This window comes from Bison bison, unplaced genomic scaffold, assembly GCF_000754665.1.
Source record: "Bison bison bison isolate TAMUID 2011002044 unplaced genomic scaffold, Bison_UMD1.0 scf7180017864061, whole genome shotgun sequence".
In the NCBI taxonomy this organism is placed as follows: Eukaryota; Metazoa; Chordata; class Mammalia; order Artiodactyla; family Bovidae; genus Bison; species Bison bison.
This window is the reverse complement of record NW_011494633.1, coordinates 3926671-3947991: the sequence shown is the minus strand read 5'-3', so window position 1 is coordinate 3947991 and position 21321 is coordinate 3926671. Positions and strand designations below refer to the sequence as shown.

General features: G+C 40.8%; 2 protein-coding genes across 9 annotated transcripts in view; one reads left to right on the top strand and one right to left on the bottom strand.

The window, feature by feature from the left end:
* WDR76 (WD repeat domain 76) overlaps positions 1-14978 on the bottom strand; it is a 54556-nt gene extending 39578 nt beyond the window's left edge. For 2 of the 8 annotated variants that reach the window (XM_010836167.1, XM_010836169.1), the window contains exons 1-5: positions 14811-14976; positions 13003-13102; positions 12694-12873; positions 11473-11883; positions 935-1027 (exon numbers count right to left, since the gene is read on the bottom strand). In XM_010836167.1, coding sequence (XP_010834469.1) covers positions 935-1027; positions 11473-11883; positions 12694-12873; positions 13003-13102; positions 14811-14926 — 900 coding nt within the window. In that variant the 5' untranslated portion in view covers positions 14927-14976. Of the gene's footprint in view, positions 1-934; positions 1028-11472; positions 11884-12662; positions 12874-13002; positions 13103-14790 lie in introns of those variants that run through there. The other 6 variants (XM_010836174.1, XM_010836171.1, XM_010836172.1 and 3 more) reach the window with 6 other exon arrangements.
* Positions 14979-15007: 29 nt separating this feature from the next.
* MFAP1 (microfibrillar-associated protein 1) overlaps positions 15008-21321 on the top strand; it is an 11546-nt gene continuing 5232 nt past the window's right edge. Inside the window, exons 1-4 of the mRNA XM_010836165.1 lie at positions 15008-15243; positions 18862-19081; positions 20190-20319; positions 20610-20797. Of these exons, the coding sequence (XP_010834467.1) occupies positions 15165-15243; positions 18862-19081; positions 20190-20319; positions 20610-20797 (617 nt within the window). The 5' untranslated portion in view covers positions 15008-15164. The remainder of the gene's footprint in view (positions 15244-18861; positions 19082-20189; positions 20320-20609; positions 20798-21321) is intronic.

Below are 21321 nucleotides of genomic sequence, written 5' to 3'. Positions count from 1 at the left end.
ACTAAGCCAAGATCTATACAGGAAGTAAAGAACCTTGGGATGTGACAACTGCTCTTGGTAGCAGACATGAGACAAATACACTATCAATAATAAAGAGTAGTATATAATACTATCTAAAGTACTGACATTCTGATTCCTGGGACCAGGCTACTAACAAGTTGACATAAGCAAACATTTACTGAATATACTATTACAAATTTCCAAGTTCAACTTCCACTTCAGGCAATCCTTTGTGGGTGTTTTCCAGAAAAGTTACAGGTTATACTTCCATAAATCAATAGTAATTTCTGTTAACTAAAGTCAAAATCAGAGGTATTTTTGTCTCCATTTCTGATGAATTTTCAACTGTTAGTGAGTGACTCAGCAATTTAGTGCCTTATATTAACTCACCCTCCCTCCCCTCAAGATGCAAATACACAGTGAATATTTAGGAATCTGGTATGCCCAGAAACTATTTAATAAAGCCAAGGGTTTTAATGTATTTTGGGGTGAAACATATCACACCCTCCTGGACAGCTCTTCTCACACACATAGAAGCTTGACCGCAGTGTGAAGACCTTCAATGTAAATTATACCTTTAGTAATAATGATTAGAAAACATTAGCATACTTATGGCCATTAACCCTTAAAGCTTCCAATACTAACCATATTTTCCTCTATTCTTTATTTTGGCTGTGCCTCGAGGCGTGTGGGGTCTTAGCTCCCTGACCAGGGATAGAAAGGAGTGAGGGGAAGCTTCCAATTACAGCTTTAATACAACAGTTTAAAAAAAAAAAGTCTTGGAATCAATAAAATACGGTAAACTGTATTAAGTGTAGATCTTGCTAATTTTACCCTCCCTCATTTGACACTATGAAACCTGATAATGAGTATTTTATGGACCTACTAGCAAGAGGAATAGTGTCTCAGTTTAGATTAGAAACTTCAAACAAACCTCAGACAACTGAAGAGAAGCAAAAAAGTTTGCATTTTCTGATATGTTCTTCAGTCTCTTCCTTTCGTATGGTGACAATTCTGAAAAATCATCCTATAAAATCACACCAAAAAGATTCTATTATTTACATAATCCACAGCAAAAATACCCCACAAAACTAGTTGTTGCATTCTCCACATGTATATGTTCCTTCAAATTGCACCTACTATGGTTATTTTATGTTGTATTACCAAACAGCACATAAACTTTGCTGCACTGGATACTGAGAGAAAGAGTTTGGGTCTGGGATAATTGCAGGATATATGCACAGCTTCCCAATTAAATAACAAGTGATCTGATATCAGAAGTCAAGTAGGACAGCCCAATAGCACATTACTTTTTACTGGCCCTTTCACAAACTGACCTTTTTATTAAGCAAAACAAGAAAGAACTCAAAAACAGAAATTTTTAAATTCACTGAGATGATTAAAGAAATTCAATAAAAAAGAGAATCACATGAGCAGAAAAGACAGTTTTAAACTAGAGAATCTTAGAGGTCCAATATCCAACTAATAGTTACTATAGGGCGGGGAAAGGAGCAGAGAAAATGGAGGAGAGAAAATCATTAGAGAAATAATACAAGAAAGCTTCTGAAAACAGAAGAAATGAGTTTCCAGATTAAAAGGGCCCAACGTGTATACCACACAATGAATGAAAACAAGACTCAAGCCCAGGCATATCATCACAAAATTTCTCAATACCTGAAGATGAGTGAAATAAAGAGAAGATTCCGAAAGTTTGCAGAGGGAAAAACAGACCACAAAGAACCAAGAATGATAACTTCACAATATCCAGGAAGCTAGAAGACAAAGGAAGAATATGTTAAAAATGTTAAGGAAAAATTATTTTCAACTTACAATTCTAAATCCAATAATGCCAACAATCAAATGTAAAGCATAAAGACTTTTTCAGACATGCAAACAATCTGTTGGGCTGCCCAGGTGGTGCGAGTGGTGAAGAATCCACCTACCAATGCAGCAGATGCAAGAGACCCAGGTTCAATCCTTGGGCTGGGAAGATCACCTGGAGAAGGAAAAGCCAACCCACTCCAGTATTCTTACCTGAAAAAATCCCCTGGACAGAGGAGCCTGGCAGGCTACAGTCCATGGGGTTGCAAAGAGTCAGACATGACTGAGCACTTACCAGCAGAAAACTATCTGTCATACACCAGCTTTCAGGAAGTTACTATAAGCTGAACTTCATCAAAATTAGACAATAAACCAAGAAAAAGAAAGACAGGATCCAGGCTACAGAAGTCCAACACAGGAGAGAGAAAAAAGAAATTTAAAGAAAAACAGTAAAGAGAAGGCCAAGAAAGAGAAAATGGTCCAGAATGATGGAGGGTACCAGAAAACATTTCATGAATTATATACATACATACACACACACACACACACCAAAGAAGGCAATGGCACCCCACTCCAGCACGGAGAAGGCAACGGCACCCGACTCCAGTACTCTTGCCTAGAAAATCCCACGGACGGAGGAGCCTGGTAGGCTGCAGTCCATGGAGTCTCGAAGAGTCGGACACGACTAAGCGACTTCCCTTTCACTTTTCACTTTCCTGCATTGGAGAAGAAAATGGCAACCCACTCCAGTGTTCTTGCCTGGAGAATCCCAGGGACGGTGGAGCCTGGTGGACTGCCGTCTATGGGGTCACACAGAGTCGGACACAACTGAAGTGACTTAGCAGTAGCAGCATACATACACACATATATATAATATATATAAAGCCATTAGAATTCATCGATTTATACTGAGAAAAATTTTACACCTGAGGTAAAGCTTGGACTATATGTAACACGGAAGGTAAAACATGGGAAGGAGGAGGAGACAGCACATGTGTAAACTTAATCTTCTACAGTAAGTCAATAGGCGATGTGGGGGAAAAAAGCTAAAATGGCCTAAAGTCTAATTTGTCTGTTGAGCAGTGATCACAAATAGGTATATAACAGAAAATTGCTGGCTGTTTTGATTTGGTTCTGTGTATACATACATGTGTGTGCATATGGAATTGAGGCTTCCCCACTGGTTCAGTGGTAAAGAATCCACCTGCAATGCAGAAGAGGCGGGTTCAATTCCTGGGTCAGGAAGATGCCCTGGAGAAGGAAACGGCAACCCACTCCAGTATTCTTGCCTGGGAAATCCCCTGGACAGAGAAGCCTGGTGGGCTACAGTCCATGGGGTCACAAAGAGCTGGACACGACACCGCGACTAAACCACCACCACATATGGAATTACCTTTGTGTGAAACTAAGATCAGGGCATCCAGTCCCAATACTTCATGGCAAACAGATGGTGAAAAAAGTGGAAACAGTGACAGATATTATTTTCTTGGGCTCTAAAATCACTGTGGATGGTGACTATAACCATGAAATTAAAAGACGCTTGCTCCTTGGAAGAAAGCTATGACAAACCTAGACATCGTATTAAAAAGCAGAGACATCACTTTGCCAACAAAGGTCCATACAGTAAAAGCTATGGTTTTTCCAGTAGTCATGTACAGATGTAAGAGTAGGACCATAAAGAAGGCTGAGTGCTAAAAACTTGATGCTTTCAAACTGTGATGCTGGAGAAGACTCTTGAGAGTTCTTTGGACTGCAAGGAGATAAATCCAGTCCATCCTGAAAGAAATCAACTCTGAATATTCACTGGAAGGACTGATGCTGAAGCTCCAATACTTTGGCCACCTGATGCAAAGAGCTGACTCACGGAAAAGACCCAGATTCTGGGAAAGACTGAAGGCAGGAGGAGAAGCAGGCAGAGGAGAATGAGATGGTTAAATAGCATCACTGACTCAATGGACATGAGTCTGAGCAAACTTCAGGAGACAGTTAAGGACAGAGAATCCTAGCATGCTGCAGTTCATGGGGCTGCAAAGAGTTGGACATGAACAACTGAACAACAACAAATATATATACACACACAGAATTATGACTTACTATGACCTAAACAAGTATGTACAAGTATCAGTTTGACCAAAATGAAGAATCTTCTCACACACATCATAGTGACAGCAAAGGTGAATGGTTATTTCGTCACTGCCTTGAACAATGCCTCTCAGAGGAAAACATTACCACCATCATCAGACTTCCTAAGAATCTATCTTAAAACGCTGCATTTGGAGATCAAAGGAACAAAATTTAAATGATTCTAATTACCACAGGAAAAAATAAGAAAATTTATTAAGAAAAATAAGACTTTTTTCGAGGTATGCATCATTCAAACTATTCTCACCCATTATCTGCCCCTCCAGGACTTGCAACATCAAAGACCAAGCAAAGAATATCAAAGTGGGTTCTCAAAGTAAATATATATTATAAGAAATAGAAATGTTTTTAACCCCATTAATGTTTTATCTTCAGAGACATTTGAGCAGTTACTGCATATATAAAATAAGAGGGAAAATGCTACCTTTAGAAAACAAAAGAAAAATAACTTGAATTAAAAATGTCCTGATGCCAAAAATTTACCAGCTGTATGAACACACATATAATGTTCTCCAAATGACAAAAGTGTAGAGATGGAAAACAAATCAGTGGTTGCCAGGGGTTAAGGCTGGTGGGAAGGAGTGCCGTGGCCTTAACTATAAAGGGGTAGTCTAAAGGAGATCTTTGCAGAGATGGAACAGTTCTGTATCACGATTGTGGTGGTGGTTACATGAATCTACACATGTGATAAAATGATACAGAACAGGACACACACCTAGCATCTGTATGAATTTCCTGGTTTTGATACTGCAATGTAGTTATTTAACATGTGCTCACTGGGGGAAATCTCCTGGTTGCCTAGTGCTTAGGACTCTGCACTGTCACTGCTCTGGTTCAATTCATGGCCAGGGAACTAAGATGCGACAAGCTGTGTGGCACAGCCAAAAAAGTTAACTAACTGATCAAAAATAAAATAAGATGTACTCATTAGGGAAAAACTGGGTGAAGGGTAAATGAAACCACTCTGTACTATTTTTGCAAATTCCTATGAATCTGTTAAGCACTTCGAAATAAAAATTTTAAGAAATATACGTTTCTCAGCTAACATCATACTTAACGGTGAAATACTGAAAGCTTTTCCCCTAAACTCAGGAACAAGATAAATATGTCTGCTCTCACCACTTCTATTCAACACTGTACTGGAAGTTCTAGCCAGGGGAATTAGGCAAAAAAGGAAATAAAAGACATCCAGATTGAAAAGGAAGAAATGTAACAATCTTTACTGCCAATGACATGATCTTATCTGTAGAAAATCTTAAAAAGAATCCACACACAAAAAAATGAGAGTAAACAATTTCAGCAAAGTTGTAAGATCAGATCAGATCAGATCACTCAGTCGTGTCCGACTCTTTGCAACCCCATGAATTGCACATCAATATATAAAAATAAGTTGTGTTTCTGTACATTAGCAATGAACAATCAGAAAATGAAATTAAGAAACAAATACCATAATAGTATCAAAAAGAATAATATATTTAGGGGACTTCCCTGGTGGTCCAACGGTTGGGTGTCTGCCTGCCAAAGGGACGTGGGTTCCAGCCCTCATCCAGGAAGATCCCACAGGCTGCAGGGCAACTGAGCCCTCAAGACACAACAAAGGAAGCCACTGCAATGAGAAGCCACAGCTATACACAGCCAACAAAGTCCCCGTGCAGCCACAAATACATAGAAAAACTGTTTGAAAAAGAACATACTTTGACACAAATTTAACCAAAGAAGTAAAGACTTGTGCACAGAAAATTATAAAACATTGAAAGAAATTAAAGAAAATCTAAATAAGTGGAAAGACAGCTCATGTTCATAGACTGAAATACTTAATATTTTTTAAATGGCAGTATTCCCCAAATTGATCTATAGATTTGACAATCTCTTGTCAAAATTTTAAATGTCAGTTTTGCAAATATGGATAAGCTGATCCTAAAATTCATACGGAATTGAAAGGAACCCATAACAACCAAACAATCTTGAAAACAAGACTCACACTTCCTGGTTTCAAAACTTAGTACAAAGCTACAGTACTTTGTCCACCTGATGCAAAGAGCTGACTCACTGGAAAAGACCCTGATGCTGGGAAAGATTGAGGGCAAGAGGAGAAGGGGGTGACAGATGATGAGAAGTTGGATGGCATCACTGACTCAATGGACATGAGTCTGAGCGAACTCTGGGAGAAAGTATTGGACAGAGAAGCCTGGTGTGCTGCAGTTCATGGGGTTGCAAAGAGTCAGACACGACTTAGTGACTAAAGAACAACATTAACAGCATTTAAAAGAGTGTGATACTGGCATTCAGATAGGCAGATAGATCAACTGAATAAATCTGAGTCTAGAAATAAATCTATACACCTATGGTGAATTTATTTTCATTAAGGAAGTCCAGACCATTCAATGGGAAAGAAGAGTTTTGACAACAGATTGCTCTAGGACAAATGTATATCCACATGCAAAAGTATGAATTTGGATCCTTATCTCATGTGATATATAAAAATTAACTCAAAATGGATCAAAGACTTAAATTTAAAAGCCAGACTACAAAACTCTCAGAAGAAAATATACGTTTTAATCTCTATAAACCTGGATTTGCCAATGGTTTCTTAGATATGACATGAAAGCATCAGTAACAAAAGAAAAAATAAACTGGACTCAAATTAAAACTACTGATAACATTTTTAACAATTAAATTTAAGGACTTCCCTGGCGGTCCAGGGTTGGGAGTCTGTCTGCCAGTACAGGGGACATGGGTTCGATCCCTAGTTCAAGAGGATCCCACATGCCATGGAGTAACCAGATCTATGCAACACAACTACCGAGCCAAGTGTCACAACAACTGAAGCCTGTGTGCCTAGAGCCGATGCCCCACAAGAGAAACCACAATGAGAAGCCCACACACAACAAAGAGTAGTCCCCATGTGCCATAACCAGAGAAAGCCCACGTACAGCAATGAAGACCAAAAATGCATAGAGCAGCCAAAAATAAAAATAAATTTTTTTTAATTTAAATTAAAATTCAAAACATTTGTACACAGGACACTGTCAAGAAAGTGAAAACAAAGTCCCAGAATGGGAGAAAATATTTGCAAATAATATACCTAGTAAAGATCCAGTGTCCAGAATATATAAAGAACTCTTACAATTCAACAATAAAAAGAGAGAGAAAAAAAGGACAACTTAATTCTTTTTTAATTTTTTAATTGAAGGATAATTGCTTTACAGAATTTTGCTGTTTTCTGTCAAACCTCAACATGAATCAGCCATAGGTATGCATATATCCCCTCCCTTTTGAACTTCCCTCCCAATTCCCTTCACATCCCATCCCTCTAGGTTGGTACAGAGCTCCTGTTTGAGTTTCCTGAGCAAAACAACAGATTCCCATTGGCTCTCTATTTTACATATGGTAATGTAAGTTTCCATGTTGCTCTTTCCATACATCTCACCTTCTCCCTCCTCCCCTCCCTCAACGTCCATAGGTCTGTTTTCTCTGTTCCTCCATTGCTGCCTGAAAATAAATTCATCAGTGCCATCTTGCTAGATTCCATATATAGGCATCAGTATGCTATGCTATGCTATGCTAAGTCACTTCAGTCATGTTCTACTCTGTGTGACCCCATAGACGGCAGCCCACCAGGCTCCCCCATCCCTGGGATTCTCCAGACAAGAACACTGGAGTGGGTTGCCATTTCCTTCTCCAATGCAGGAAAGTGAAAAGTGAAAGTGAAGTTGCTCAGTCGTGTCCGACTCTTAGCGACCACATGGACTGCAGCCCACCAGGCTCCTCTGTCCATGGGATTTTCTAGGCAAGAGTACTAGAGTGGGGTGCCATTGCCTTCTCCGAGGCATCAGTATACAATACTTGTATTTCTCTTTTTTTTTTTTTTGTATTTCTCTTTCTGACTTACTTCACTCTGTATAATAGGTTCTACGTTCATCCACCTCTTTAGACCTGACTCAAATGTGCACGACCTAATTTGTTAAATAGGCAAATGACTTAAATAGACATTTCTCCAAAGTACAAATTGCAAGTATGCACATGTAAAGATGTTCAACATCATTAGTCATTAGAAAAATGCAAATCAAAACCACAATGAGATACCACTTCATATCCACTAGTAAGGCTATAACCAAAATAGTTAAGGACTTTACGTTAAGTGAAATAACGGTCACAAAAAGACAAACATTGTATGCTTCCACTTATACATGGTACCTACAGTAGTCAAATCCATAGAGACAGAAAGTAGACTGGTTAGGGGCTGAAGAGCTGGAGAATGAGGAGTTTTTTAATGGGTATGGGCATGTGTGCTAAGTCACTTCAGTCGTGTCCGACTCTTTGCGACATTATGGACTGTAGCCCACCAGGCTCCTCTGTCCCTGGGGATTCCCCAGGCAAGAATACTGGAATGGGTTGCCATGCTCTTCTCCAGGGGATCTTCCCAACCCGGGGATCAAACCTGCGTTTCTTACGTCTCCTGCATTGGCAGGCAGGTTCTTTGCCACTAGTGGCACCTGGGAAACCCTTATGGGTATAGTTTCAGTTCTGCAAGATGAAGAGTTCTGGTTTTACAACTATATACATTTACATAACACTACTGAACTGTACACTTAAAAATGGCAAAGAGGTAAATTTTACATTGCGCATTTTACTTCAATTAAAAATTTTAAATGTTACAAAAGACATAAGTATTGCTGAGGGTATACAGAGATTGGATTTTTTTTATATATACATTGCTATTGGTTATGTAAAAATGGGGCAGTCACTTTGGAAAACAATTTGACAATGCCTCAAAAAGCTAAACACAGTTACCCTATTTTGCTCCAAGGTGTGTGTGCGCACCCAAGAGAATGGAAAACATCACATAAAATCTCACAAGTAAATGCTCATGGCAGCATTATTCTTAACAGCAAAAAAAAAAAAAAGTGAAAACTCAAATGTCCATCAACTGATGAATGCATAAACAAAATGTGGTATATCCATACAATGGAATAGTATTTAGCCATGAAAGGAAATGAAGTACCAATACATGCTACATGAATGAATCCTGAAAACATGCTAAATGTAAGAAGCCAGACCAAAAAAGCCATATATTGTATAATTCCATTTCTATGAAATGTCCAGAATAGGCAAATATATAGAGACAGAAAGTAGATAAGCGATTTTCCAAGGCTGAGAGAGGGAGGGGAAGGGTTTATAATCACTACTGAGAGGTATGCAGTTTCTTTTTGGAGTGATAAAAATTTATGAAATTGGATAGTGATGATGGCTATACAGCTTCATGTATATATACAAAAAACACTGAATTATACACTTTAGTATATGTTATGTGAATTCTGTCTTAATAAAAAAATAAATATATGCTTCATGTATATATGCAAAAAACACTGAATTATACACTTTAGTATATGTTATGTGAATTCTGTCTTAATAAAGAAATAAATATATGCTTGATGACAGAAACCGGATATTCACATAGTCTCAAAGTACCTTCCTCAAACCATTCAGTAATTACCAAGGGAAAAACACTAAGCTTACACTGGGAAATCCTGGCAGACACCACTGTAGCAGTGATGAAGGTCAACATCACCAGTAAAGTATCAACAACATCATGTACACTCTGATATGATACACTGAGGAGGGCACCTTCACTTCTGTGGTATCCTTCCCCAAAATGCAAAATCTTAATCTGATCATGAGAAAATAGCAGATGAACCCAAACTGAGGGCTTCCCAGGTGGCTAAGTGGTAAAGAATCCACTGCCAAAGCAGAAGACTTGGGTTCAATCCCTGGGTCAGGAAGATCCCCTGGAAAAGGAAATGGCAACCCACCCCAGTAATTCTTGCCTGGGAAATCCCATGGACAGAAGAGGCTGACAGGCTGCAGTCCATGGGGTCACCAAGGGTCAGACACAACCTACTGACTTAACAACACAAACTGAGGGACATTATACGTCATTATATGTCTTTGATGTGACAAAAGCCATCCTTCATTTAGAAAGAAATAAGCTTATAAACTAAATACTGATCCTAAACCATGGTACCATAAATTTTTACCCCCAAACGATAATTAATGAAAGGGAAGAGAAAAAAAGAATGAAATGTTCTAAAAAAGATGTGAGATCTTTCAGCTTGTTGTAAGAAAATGTATGCTGAGCATCTATGCCCTGTTTGACTATCTCCAGTATTCACTATCTCATGTTCTAATTTCTGACCCTACTTGTTGCTGAACCGTGTCTGACTCTTTCGAGACCCCATGGACCGTAGCCCGCCAGGCTTCTCTGTCCAAGGGATTTTCCAGGCAAGAATACTGAAGTGGATTGCCATTTCCGTCTCCAGGGGATCTTCCCAACCCAGGTATTGAACCCGAGTGTCCTGCATTGGCAGGCAGATTCTCTACCACTGAGCCATAGGGAGAAGCCCTATTTATTTTACATCAAAACAAAATCTGCTTTATATTAAGCCTCAAACACTCAGAATTTTAGAGTCTAAGAGGCAAAAAGAGACAATCCAGTCCACTGGCTCTCAAAGTGCAGTCCTGGACCAGTCTCTAGGAAGCTATTTTAGACATTCAAATTCAACACTCACTCAAAACGTCTGAATCAGAAACAGGTGGTGAAGCCCTGCAATAGGGTTTTAACAAGCCCCCCAGGTAATTCTAATACAGACTAAAGTTTGAGAACTACCAATCTTATCTAATTCTCTCACCACAGAAGTGACTTGCTTAAAGGTACAAGGTTTCTTAGAAGTGGCCATGCCTAAAACCTAGGCGTCCAACCCCCAGTCCAATGCATTTCTGACTTAGCCCACACTGTCCCACCACGGGTCCTAGTTCATTACAACACCGCCTCAATTATCCTATCTCCCTTTCCCTACCATCATTTTCTGTTCCAGTTCCATCTACTTCTTACCATGTGACAGGGTCATAAAATTTGTCACTTTAAATGAGGTACAACATTCCTGGTAGGCAATAAGAGCCAAAAGAATTAGATGCTTAATTCCTTAAACTGATTCGAACTATCATTTCAAACAGAATTAGTGTTTTTCATGTATCTTCTCTATTCCCTCGTTTGTCTCCTTTAAGTAATTAAGGGAATTATTCAGCACATCAATGCAGTCAATTAATGATGATTTTCCCACCTTAACATCAAGAGTTACTCAAGTTCTATATGTCCTTTACAAGTCAACTTCTTCTGGTATACCATGCATAAACATGTAAAGGCGAGCAAGACACCGTTAAGTAGGAGTAAGCTCAAAAATAAGTGCAGCAAACTGAGAAAGAATGAGAAGCAAAGACAATCCTCTCCTTCACAAATCAAAACCAAGAGCCCCCCACAAAAAAGAAAACAAGAGCCAAATAAAACCAAGGAAATTATCTGTTGTACATTTAAAAAATAAAATTTCACTTAAATATAAATTAGATGATAAAATAATCTGTTTAAGCTAAAGAGGCCCTTCAACCATAGCTTAACAAAGCTCTAAATTTTTACACATGAAAATTTGAATAAGCTAGTAATTAGATCCTTACCAGGCCTGGTGTGGTATCTTCGTCACTGTCTCCTTCCTGGCTGCTTTCTGTATCAGGACTGAGAACCACCGTATCTGAAGGGCTCTTGTACTGCCACTTGTTGCTTTCAGCATGAACATCCAAGGATGATTTTTGCAGAGTGGATTCTTCCTTGGAAGATGTGGCTTCCATCTTTGGAGTTAAAATCCTTCTGCAACTTTTCTTTATTTCAGCTTTCTTAGATTTCTTACATGTCACTTCACTGTTAGAATTCTTATCTAATAGAGATTTGAGGCGCTTAAGTTGGCCTGTATTGTAGTTACTGAGTGAAAAGGGGACAAGACACACCTTAGCTGTTACTCCTAAAACTGTAGTCTGTACCGGTCTCAGAGATGTATCAGCGATGTTTTGGTTTTCCTTATATTCATTCACCTATTCAGGTCAATAAAGGAAAACAGTATTAAAATTCCAGGTCCTTAGCCTTTTCTTACTCTTCACAACCCCATAGACTACAGTCCACCAGGCTCCTCAATCCATGGGTTTCTCCAGGCAAGACCACTGGAGTGGGTTGCCATGCCCTCCTCCAGGGTTATCTTCCCAACCCAGGGATTGAACCCACGTCTCTTCTGGTCTCCCGCATTCTCAGGCAGGTTCTTTAGCACTAGCACCACCTGGGAAGTCCCAGAGATCTGTGTAAATAAATCTAATTCCTATTTCAAAATAACAACATAAATCCCAGCTGACAGCCTGTAAGGAAACTTTTTTCCCCTCCAAAATCTAGATACCTAATTCATTAACCTAAATAGAATTATTATACTGGGCACTGACCCATGAGTCCGCCAGACCAATAATAAAAATGACTACAATTTGTTATTGAGGAAACTGAGTAACTGGAATTGTTCCAAGAGTGGGAAACTGACCAAAACGACTACAATAACAAACGCAGACTTTCTGATCCCAGCCTGACACTATTTCTGGGGTTACTGACAGGCATCTTCCTTGGGGCTAAGGGCCCAGTTTCCACAGAGGAGAACCAGGACAGGCATCCCCGCTTATCTTTTGAAGCAACACCCGGAAAAACCCAAAACCCGTTACACTGAGACATGCCCCAAGGAGCAGGAAATAGTTTTGCAGCGAGGAAGTGCCGTTTGGCAAGTCCTCCCCTGCCTACGCCACGCATATCTCTCACGAACAATGAGGCAGCAACACACCCGAAAAGGACAAGCCGTTTCTAACATTCACCTGAAGTCGCTGTCTGGAACCCCCCTTCTGCTCAGCCTCCGCGCGGGACCCAGACATCTTTCCGCAGCGTAGCCGCTGGCGTCTTCCCGCCAAGACTGCGGCGAGAGGCGGGGAGGAGTGGAGATGGGAGGGGCGAGGAGGAGCCCGGCGCCCGCGAGGCTCGGGCGGCGAAGGCGGGCGCTGATCCCAGCCGACGGGAGGGGGAAGGGGCACGGGGCGTTACATTTTCGCCTAGGTACGCAAGCTTGCCAGCCTCACTCCAAACTCAAATTCTTTAGGGAAGCGAAGGGACCGAATCGCCATTTTTACCTTAGATCCCGGTGGTTTTTGACGCTGCTGATGCCTGTATCTTACTTTGAAAAACACTTGCGCTTCTCCTAAAGAAAAACCACCTCGCCTAGCAGTGAGCCTGGAAAAGATTCAGGGGCATTTAGTTGGCCAGATGAACTAGAGAAGAAATGAAATCAACCTGCAGGCTTTACCTCGACCCGATGATTCCTTGTGATTCCCCCACCAGAAAATTATGCCCTATGGCTACCGTATTCTCTTCTTCCTAGGAAGGGAAGTATTTTGATTTTTTTCCCCCCAAGAGCTAATAAGGTGATTTCAACTTCACCCACCAGTTAACTAAGATTCTAGTGATGACCTTACAAAGCCCAAGGACAGGGGGAAAGTCTTAAATAACTTTTGTATCACAAAGCATCATAAATAAGATTTTAGGACACTGTATTTTAGTCGTTGCCATATTAAAAGTTGTTTTGTTGTTGTTGTTTTCTATTTTCTGGGTTGCCAAGAGCAGAAAGAATTGCCTTCCCGTCAGATTTACTCACTCGGGATAGCATAGTTTTGGAGCTGATAAATTCACAATACAAATTTCTATCAACTCTACTTTTACAGTCCTTTATAGCTCAAAACTTTGTCGTGCACTGTTCTTTGAGACTTGCCCAATTTTATTTCTTCTCCCAGCTGAGGCCCAACTGTAGCACAGGTGAAACCACTTGAGAAGTAATGCTACTAACAGTACCTTCAGGAAAGTTCGCTTCAGCAATTTTCACTCCTAGACTCAAAAATTACTGATAAAATCAAACTTTTCACAGCGCCTGATATAATGCCGTATCTCTGGACTTCAAGACTTTGCTCACACTGTCCCTTCTCTCCCTACACAGCAATTATAATATCTTTTCTACAGTGCATGTGTTCTACCAACTAGCCTTTTTTTTTTAACACGATCCACCTAGAAAATTGGGTCTATTTGTTCCTATTCTATAAACCCTTTCAGTTCAGTTCAGTCGCTCAGTCGTGTCCGACTCTTTGCGACCACATGAACAGCAGCATGCCAGGCCTCCCATTGGAGAAGGCAATGGCACCCCACTCCAGTACTCTTGCCTGGAAAATCCCATGGATGGAGAAGCCTGGTGTGCTGCAATCCATGGAGTCGCTAAGAGTCAGACACGACCGAGCGACTTCACTTTCACTTTTCACTTTCACGCTTTGGAGAGGGAAATGGCAACCCACTCCAGTGTTCTTGCCTGGAGAATCCCAGGGACGGGGGAGCCTGGTGGGCTGCCGTCTATGGGGTCACATAGAGTCGGACACGACTGAAACGACTTAGCAGGCCTCCCATTAAGGCTTACTAAATAAAATTCAAGTTCCTGGAGGACACGAGCCTTTTAACAATATTCCATACTCCTTAGAGAGATCTAAGTGATGTAAACACAAGTGCTTAATAATTACTTACGGACTCATATACAAACATTCCAGCCAGGAATATGTTATAATAGGCAGTCTCCAGAAATGGACACAACTGGAACGCTTAATAGTGTTCGGATTTCAGACATTATTCTAAGCCGCTTGGGGGTTTTTTTTTTTTTTCTTGCCACTGGCCTAAATTACCACCACTTGCCCTCAAGTGACCAAAAAATACCTCACCACAATCCGCTCAGCCTCATCAACTGAGCTAATCAAGTGCTGTTAACGGGATTTCTATTCCGATTAAACTCTGAGCTTTCAAATTTGACAGTCTTTACAAACTGCAGTTCATTATCTCCTGAGTTTCACTATTCATCACTACCCTGTAATACTCGGGTTTAGACCAACCTAACGAACAAAACCTTTACTTGAGACTTCCCTCGTCGCGGGGTCTTAACAGCAAATCCCAGGGGAACCAACTTCCCGCCGGGATGACGCGTACAAACACTGCAAGACTGAGAACGCCGGGGCAGCCTACGGACATGCGCAGTAACAGACTCCACCTTCTAGTCGTAGGCGTCTAGAAGTCCTCCACAATCCCACAATCCTCTGGTCGTATACTTCCGGTTATTCTAGCTCAGCCGTAGGTGGTGGTTCTTTCTATCAGTCGCGCAGCAGTTTCCAGTGGTCCTAGGAGGAGTGGGTTTTATCTGTTCGTTGACATTGTAGCTGTTCACTTTGAAATCAGTCGACTTTCGGGAGTCACCGACGCTGTCGTCAACATGTCTGTCCCAAGCTCACTCATGAAACAACCCCCCATTCAGTCAACGGCTGGGGCCGTCCCGGTTCGCAATGAGAAAGGTACTGTGTTGAGCGGTTTTCCAGTCGGATCTTATCTCTTTCGCCAGTATATTCCAAACTTACCCCGGGCCCACCACCTTATCTCCAACGATCCTTAAGACCCTGCCCCTATTTCTTCTACTTTACCTGTCAAAATCGGATCCGATCGCGTTGCTACTTAGAACTCATCTCGTTAGTAGAACCCGTGTGCTCTCTCCTCCACCAATAAGTTAAGCTAATATAGTGAATGCCTGCTATTTGCGTGGCGTTGTGTGGCATACGTTTTGTTGTCCATTGTCTGTTTATGGTGCTTTTATAACTCGTATCATTGTAATTACGTGTCCACCTCCGTCTGCTATATCGTAAGTTAAGAACCTACTTGAGGCAGGAACTCTGTCTTAAAACTTTTTATCCCTTTCAGCCATCGCAGTGACTGTATTTGTTAAATTGAATACAGAATGGTGTAAAACAGTGGTGTAAGGAACTCATAGTCTGTGAGACATGTAAAAAGACGCACATTCTGAACAAGTTTATGGTCTTTCCCACCTATAAAACCTGTCACATAGGTGATATAAACGAAATGCTTTGGGAGGACAGAGAAGAAATAATCTCTTCAGATTGGAATATTTAACTTGATCTTTAAAGGATGGGTAGGATTCTAATGAGTGCAGATGGATGAAGGAAAACTGTACTTGTTTGGGGAGTCAGACTGAAAGTCCGAGTTTTTTCAGTAAAGTATTTGGAAAATAATGTCAGTTCTTTTTATCTTTTAAATATACAGTATCTATCTTTGTGCATTCTGCCTTTTGTTGTTTTTTTTCTTAAGTCAACATGACTTTGGAGAAGTGTCCTTTGGATACATGAAGGTCTTATTCACTCATTTTAACTGCTTGTTGTTTAGTTGCTAAGTCCTGTCTGACTCTGGGACTCCATGGGACTGTAGCTCACCAGGTTCCTCTATCCTTGGGATTTCCCAGGCAAGATTACTGGAGTGGGTTTCCATTTCCTTCTCCAGGGGATCTTCCCTACCCAGGGATAGAACCGGTGTCTCCTTCATTGGCAGGTGGATTCTTAACCTCTGAGCCACCAGGGAAGCCCCTTTAACTGCTTATAAGTTCCATTGTATAATTAAACCACAGTTTGATCCCTGTTGAGGGACATTTAGTTGTCATTTTGTTCCTTTTACAAATAGTGCTTAAACATGTCTCTTTAGTGCACTTGCGTAAAAATTTCTACTAGGGTAGTGTGAATCTACACTGACACATCATTTATCATTCAGTCGGTAGTTTACATTAAGATTCACTCTGATGTACATTCTATGGATTTGGACAAATGTATAGGGATATATATCCATCATTATGGTATCACACAGTATTTTCACTTAGTAATATGCATTTAAGGTTCCTGCATGTATTTTCATGGCTTGATAGCTCTTTTTGTTTTGTTGTTGCTGAGTAATATTCCATCATCTGGATGTACCATAGTTTACTTATCCATTCACCTCATGAAGGACACTTTGGTTGCTTACAAGTTTTGGCAGTTATGAACAGAGCTACAATAAATATCCATGTGCAGGTTTTTGTGTTTTGCTCCTTTGTATAAATACCAAAGAGCAGAAATTAGATCATATGGTAAGAGTATGCTTAGTTTGATGCTTTTGAACTGTGGTGTTGGAGAAGACTCTTGAGAGTCCCTTGGACTGCAAGGAGATCCAACCAGTCCATACTGAAGGAGATCAGCCCTGGGATTTCTTTGGAAGGAATGATGCTAAAGCTGAAACTCCAGTACTTTGGCCACCTCATGTGAAGAGTTGACTCTTTGGAAAAGACTCTGATGCTGGGACGGATTGGGGGCAAGAGGAGAAGGGGACGACAGAGAATGAGATGGCTGGATGGCATCACTGACTCGATGGACATGAGTCTCAGTGAACTCCGGGAGTTGGAGGACAGGGAGGCCTGGCGTGCTGCGATTCATGGGGTCGCAAAGAGTCGGACACAACTGAGCATCTGATCTGATCTGATCTGATCTGATGCTTAGTTTTGTATGAAACCACCAAACTATCTTCCAAAGTGGTTGTGCCATTTTGCACTCCCACCAACAATAAATCAGAGATCCTGTTGCTCCACATTGTTACCAGCATTTGGTATTGTCAGAGCTCTAGATTTTGGCCATTCTGTGTGTAGCAACATCTCATTGTATTTTTTTTTTTTTAATTTGCATTCCCTGAAGACATATAAGGGCCTCCCAGGTGGTTTAAAAAAATACTGCCAATGAAGAAGACAAAGGTTTGATCCCTGGGTGAGGAAGACGCTCTGGAGGAGGAAATGGCAACTCACTCCAGTATTCTTGCCTGGAGAATCCCCATGGACAGAGGAGCCTGGTGGGCTACAGTCCGTGCGGTCGCAAAGAGTCGGACACAACTAAGCCACAGAGCATGCACGAAGACATATTTACTTCTTAGTATCTTATAGATTAGTTGCTATTGTAAATAGAATTTTTAAACTGTATTTTCTAATTATATGTAGCCAATGTACAGGTACATTTATTTTTATCTAGCATTTATACACCTTTCCACTTGAATTTTTTAAGCTTCTCTGGTTATCTTGTATTTTCTACGTAAGTAATCATATTGGCTGCAAATTGTGGCAGTTTCTTCCTTTTTAATTCTTACCTTTTATCTCTTTCTTTTCTTATTGCCCTGAAACCATAATACAATGTTGATTAGAAGGTATGATAGGGACAACGTAACGATGCCTACTGTTTTTTAAAGGAGTGCTTCTAATATTTTATCATTAATGTTTGCTGTATCTATTGTTAAGATTGTGTGACTGTAAGTATATAAACTTTAAAAAGTATATTACTTTTTCCCTGTTAATTTTCTAAGGTTAAGCCATCCTTGTAGTCCTGGGCTAAATTTTAATTATGTCCCTATAGCTTAGAGGGGCTTCTTGGTTAGTTTTTATGTTGCCTGTATCTATGTTTGTAAGTGAAGTCCACCTAAAGTTTTCCCTTGAACTGTCCAGCTTGGTTATCCAGGTGATATTCCTGTTAGAAAATGTGTTGCTTAGTTTTCACTGATTTTCTGTTCACTGGAATTGTTGGTATTTGTAAAAGAAATATAATCTACTCTTGCAGGTTTGGTAACACATAGCTAAAAGAAAAGGTAGAAATAAAGATTAGAAGATGGAGTTATGTGGTAATAGATTATATAAAGACTGCCAGAGAAATATCTTGAGGAACTAAAAGAATGACTGAACACTATTTTAATTTTATATTCCGACTGAAGTCACCCTGTGTGCTGGGCACTGTTAAACAAATAATTCACTTAAGCATATAGTTAAGGTGGATGTAGTCTCCCTATTAGGAGGGACTTTGTATTGTTTCACTGCCCACCCTTCCTCCACTCATTGTACCCAAGCTAAACCTCATTATCATTAGTTTTGGTGTTCACAGGAACGCCTTCTCATGCCTTGGCCTTTGTAGGAAAAAGATGTAGTTGAATAGATGGTTGGGTCAGGGCTCCTTCTCCTCCTTGGACTTGGTTTGCCAGGAATACAGGGCTTTTTTACCTGGAAAGGCCAAGGGTTGAGGGACACTGGGAAAGAGGTTACTGAAACGTAAGTTCTGTTTCTTACCCAGGTGAGATTTCGATGGAAAAAGTGAAGGTAAAACGTTATGTGTCGGGAAAGAGGCCAGACTATGCCCCTATGGAGTCCTCAGATGAGGAGGATGAAGAGTTTCAGTTCATTAAGAAAGCCAAAGAACAAGAAGCAGAGCCCGAGGAACAGGAGGAGGATTCATCTAGTGACCCTCGGCTGCGGCGTCTGCAGAACCGTATTAGTGAAGATGTGGAGGAGAGGTAATGATGAGGGTTCTGTTATCCTGGGCGTGAACCCAGCAATAACTGCTAATACTTGAGTTGCACTTGCTGTGCACCAGGCACTGTTCCTGGTATATTACTTTAACTAATTGTTGTAATCCACATAATGACTTTATGAGGGTATGATTATCCCCATTTTTACAAGCCAGGAAACTAAAGCAGAGTGGGGTTTGGAAAATGACTCATTAAGGGGATTGAAAGCACAGATCGCTGGTTGGTTTGTTGAGGGGTCTTTTTCGCACAGAGATGTTTTCTAAAATTTGAGAAATTGATCTTTTCCAGGTAGTTATTCTAAAAGCTAAGGAGGAGAAATGATACTGATAAAGTAGGAGAAAAGGACTGATGAGTGGTCTCATGTCAGAAAGGGACCCCTTCCGACGAGGGATTTTTATTTTGTATTGACTGAGACATTACCTTACAGAGTAGCCAGAGGTTCCCAACTTTCACAGTTCACATAGTCTCAGGAGTTTTTTCACAGAGCCTCTGGGCCCAAACAATTCTCTTTATTAAGTAGTTAGAGCTAAGTGATTTAATAAATATTTATGTCCTAGCAACTTAGATACTTAAAAACTTTAATACCTATAAAAGAAAAAACATTTTTATTTCATTTTTACATAACCACAATTACTTTTGGGGTTTATGTGCCTCTTGGGCACTAACAACTTCTCAAACCTTAGAGTCACATTGGCACAGTCACTCATTTCCTATTCTATATTGACTTTCATGCAGAACTTGCTTTTTATCACAGCAGCCCAAAAAAACAGTTTTATAAAGACACGATACCATTGAAAGGAAACATAATGTGATCTGCCATTGAAACTCAACTACTTTGAGCTTTATAGTATATCCCAGTGCACCCATCTAAGCTTGGTACAGTGCCCCAGGGTGCCTCAGCATACACGTAATGTTTTAGATCCAACTTGACTATTTCTTCTGACACTTTGAGTTAGTTTCTTTAATCTGCACCTCAGTTTCCTCATCTCAAGGCTTCAGTACTAATAAAAGGAAACATAATGTCCTGGTGCTCTGTGACTAAGGAAATGTCCTTTTTGTGAGGTTGGTATTACAGTCGGACACTGTCTTTCAGATTGGCTCGACATCGGAAAATAGTGGAGCCTGAAGTGGTTGGAGAAAGTGACTCCGAAGTAGAAGGAGATCCTTGGCGCATGGAACGAGAAGATAGCAGTGAAGAAGAGGAAGAAGAGATTGATGAAGAGGTATGATTAAGGAAAGTGGGAAGTTCTTTCTGGGTGGAAGAAGAAATTAGGGCCAGTGCTCCTTTGTTAAGGGCCAGTGCTCCTTTGTTAAGGCCTTAGAAGCGCAAGATATCTGCTTTTGGCAGAAGTCTGATCCAGTGTTCCCTACTTGTTTTGGATAGGATTGAAATAGAGTGCTACTAAGGTGCATTTACTCAACCAGAATTTGTTGAGCTTGATGAGGTAAGAATAAAAAGCCACCACAGAGCACAGGCCATTTGGCTGACTGGTTTGGACATGTAACTTGATAGGAAATAGAGCGGCGCCGTGGCATGATGCGCCAAAGAGCACAGGAGAGAAAAAATGAAGAGCTGGAAGTCATGGAGGTGGAAGACGAGGGACGTTCTGGGGAGGAGTCCGAATCAGAGTCTGAGTATGAGGAGTACACAGACAGTGAGGATGAGATGGAGCCTCGCCTTAAGCCAGTCTTCATTCGGAAGTAAGTATTTCACAAACCAGGCCTGAATCCACATAATTACTGCTTTCTGGGTCTGAAGACGGAAGCCTCTTTTCTTGCTCATGCTCTTCTGAAATGTAGGCACTAAGTAAAAATCTTCTGCCCAGTGCCCCAGCTCAGCAGAGCATTTGCTGAGGAGTATCTTGGTGTTGGGCTTCCCAAGTGGCTCAGTGGGTGAAGAACCCACCTGCCATTGCAGGAGCCATGGGTTCGATCCCTGGGTTGGGAAGATCCTCTTGCAGGGGGAAGAGGCATGGCAACCCACTCCAGTATTCTTGCTGAAGAATCCCATGGACAGAGGCGCCTGGCAAGTTACAGTCCATGGGGTCGCAAGGAGTCAGACACAAGTGAAGCGACTGAGCACGCACACACGCATCTTGGTGGCAGTCTGAGTTAGTTTTCACGTCTCCTTTTCCACTTAAAACACACTTGCCAAGGTCTTATATTATTTTAAATACAAAATCAAGCTTAAGAGCAAATTCCTGTTCCTTTCCTAATGGCTAGAA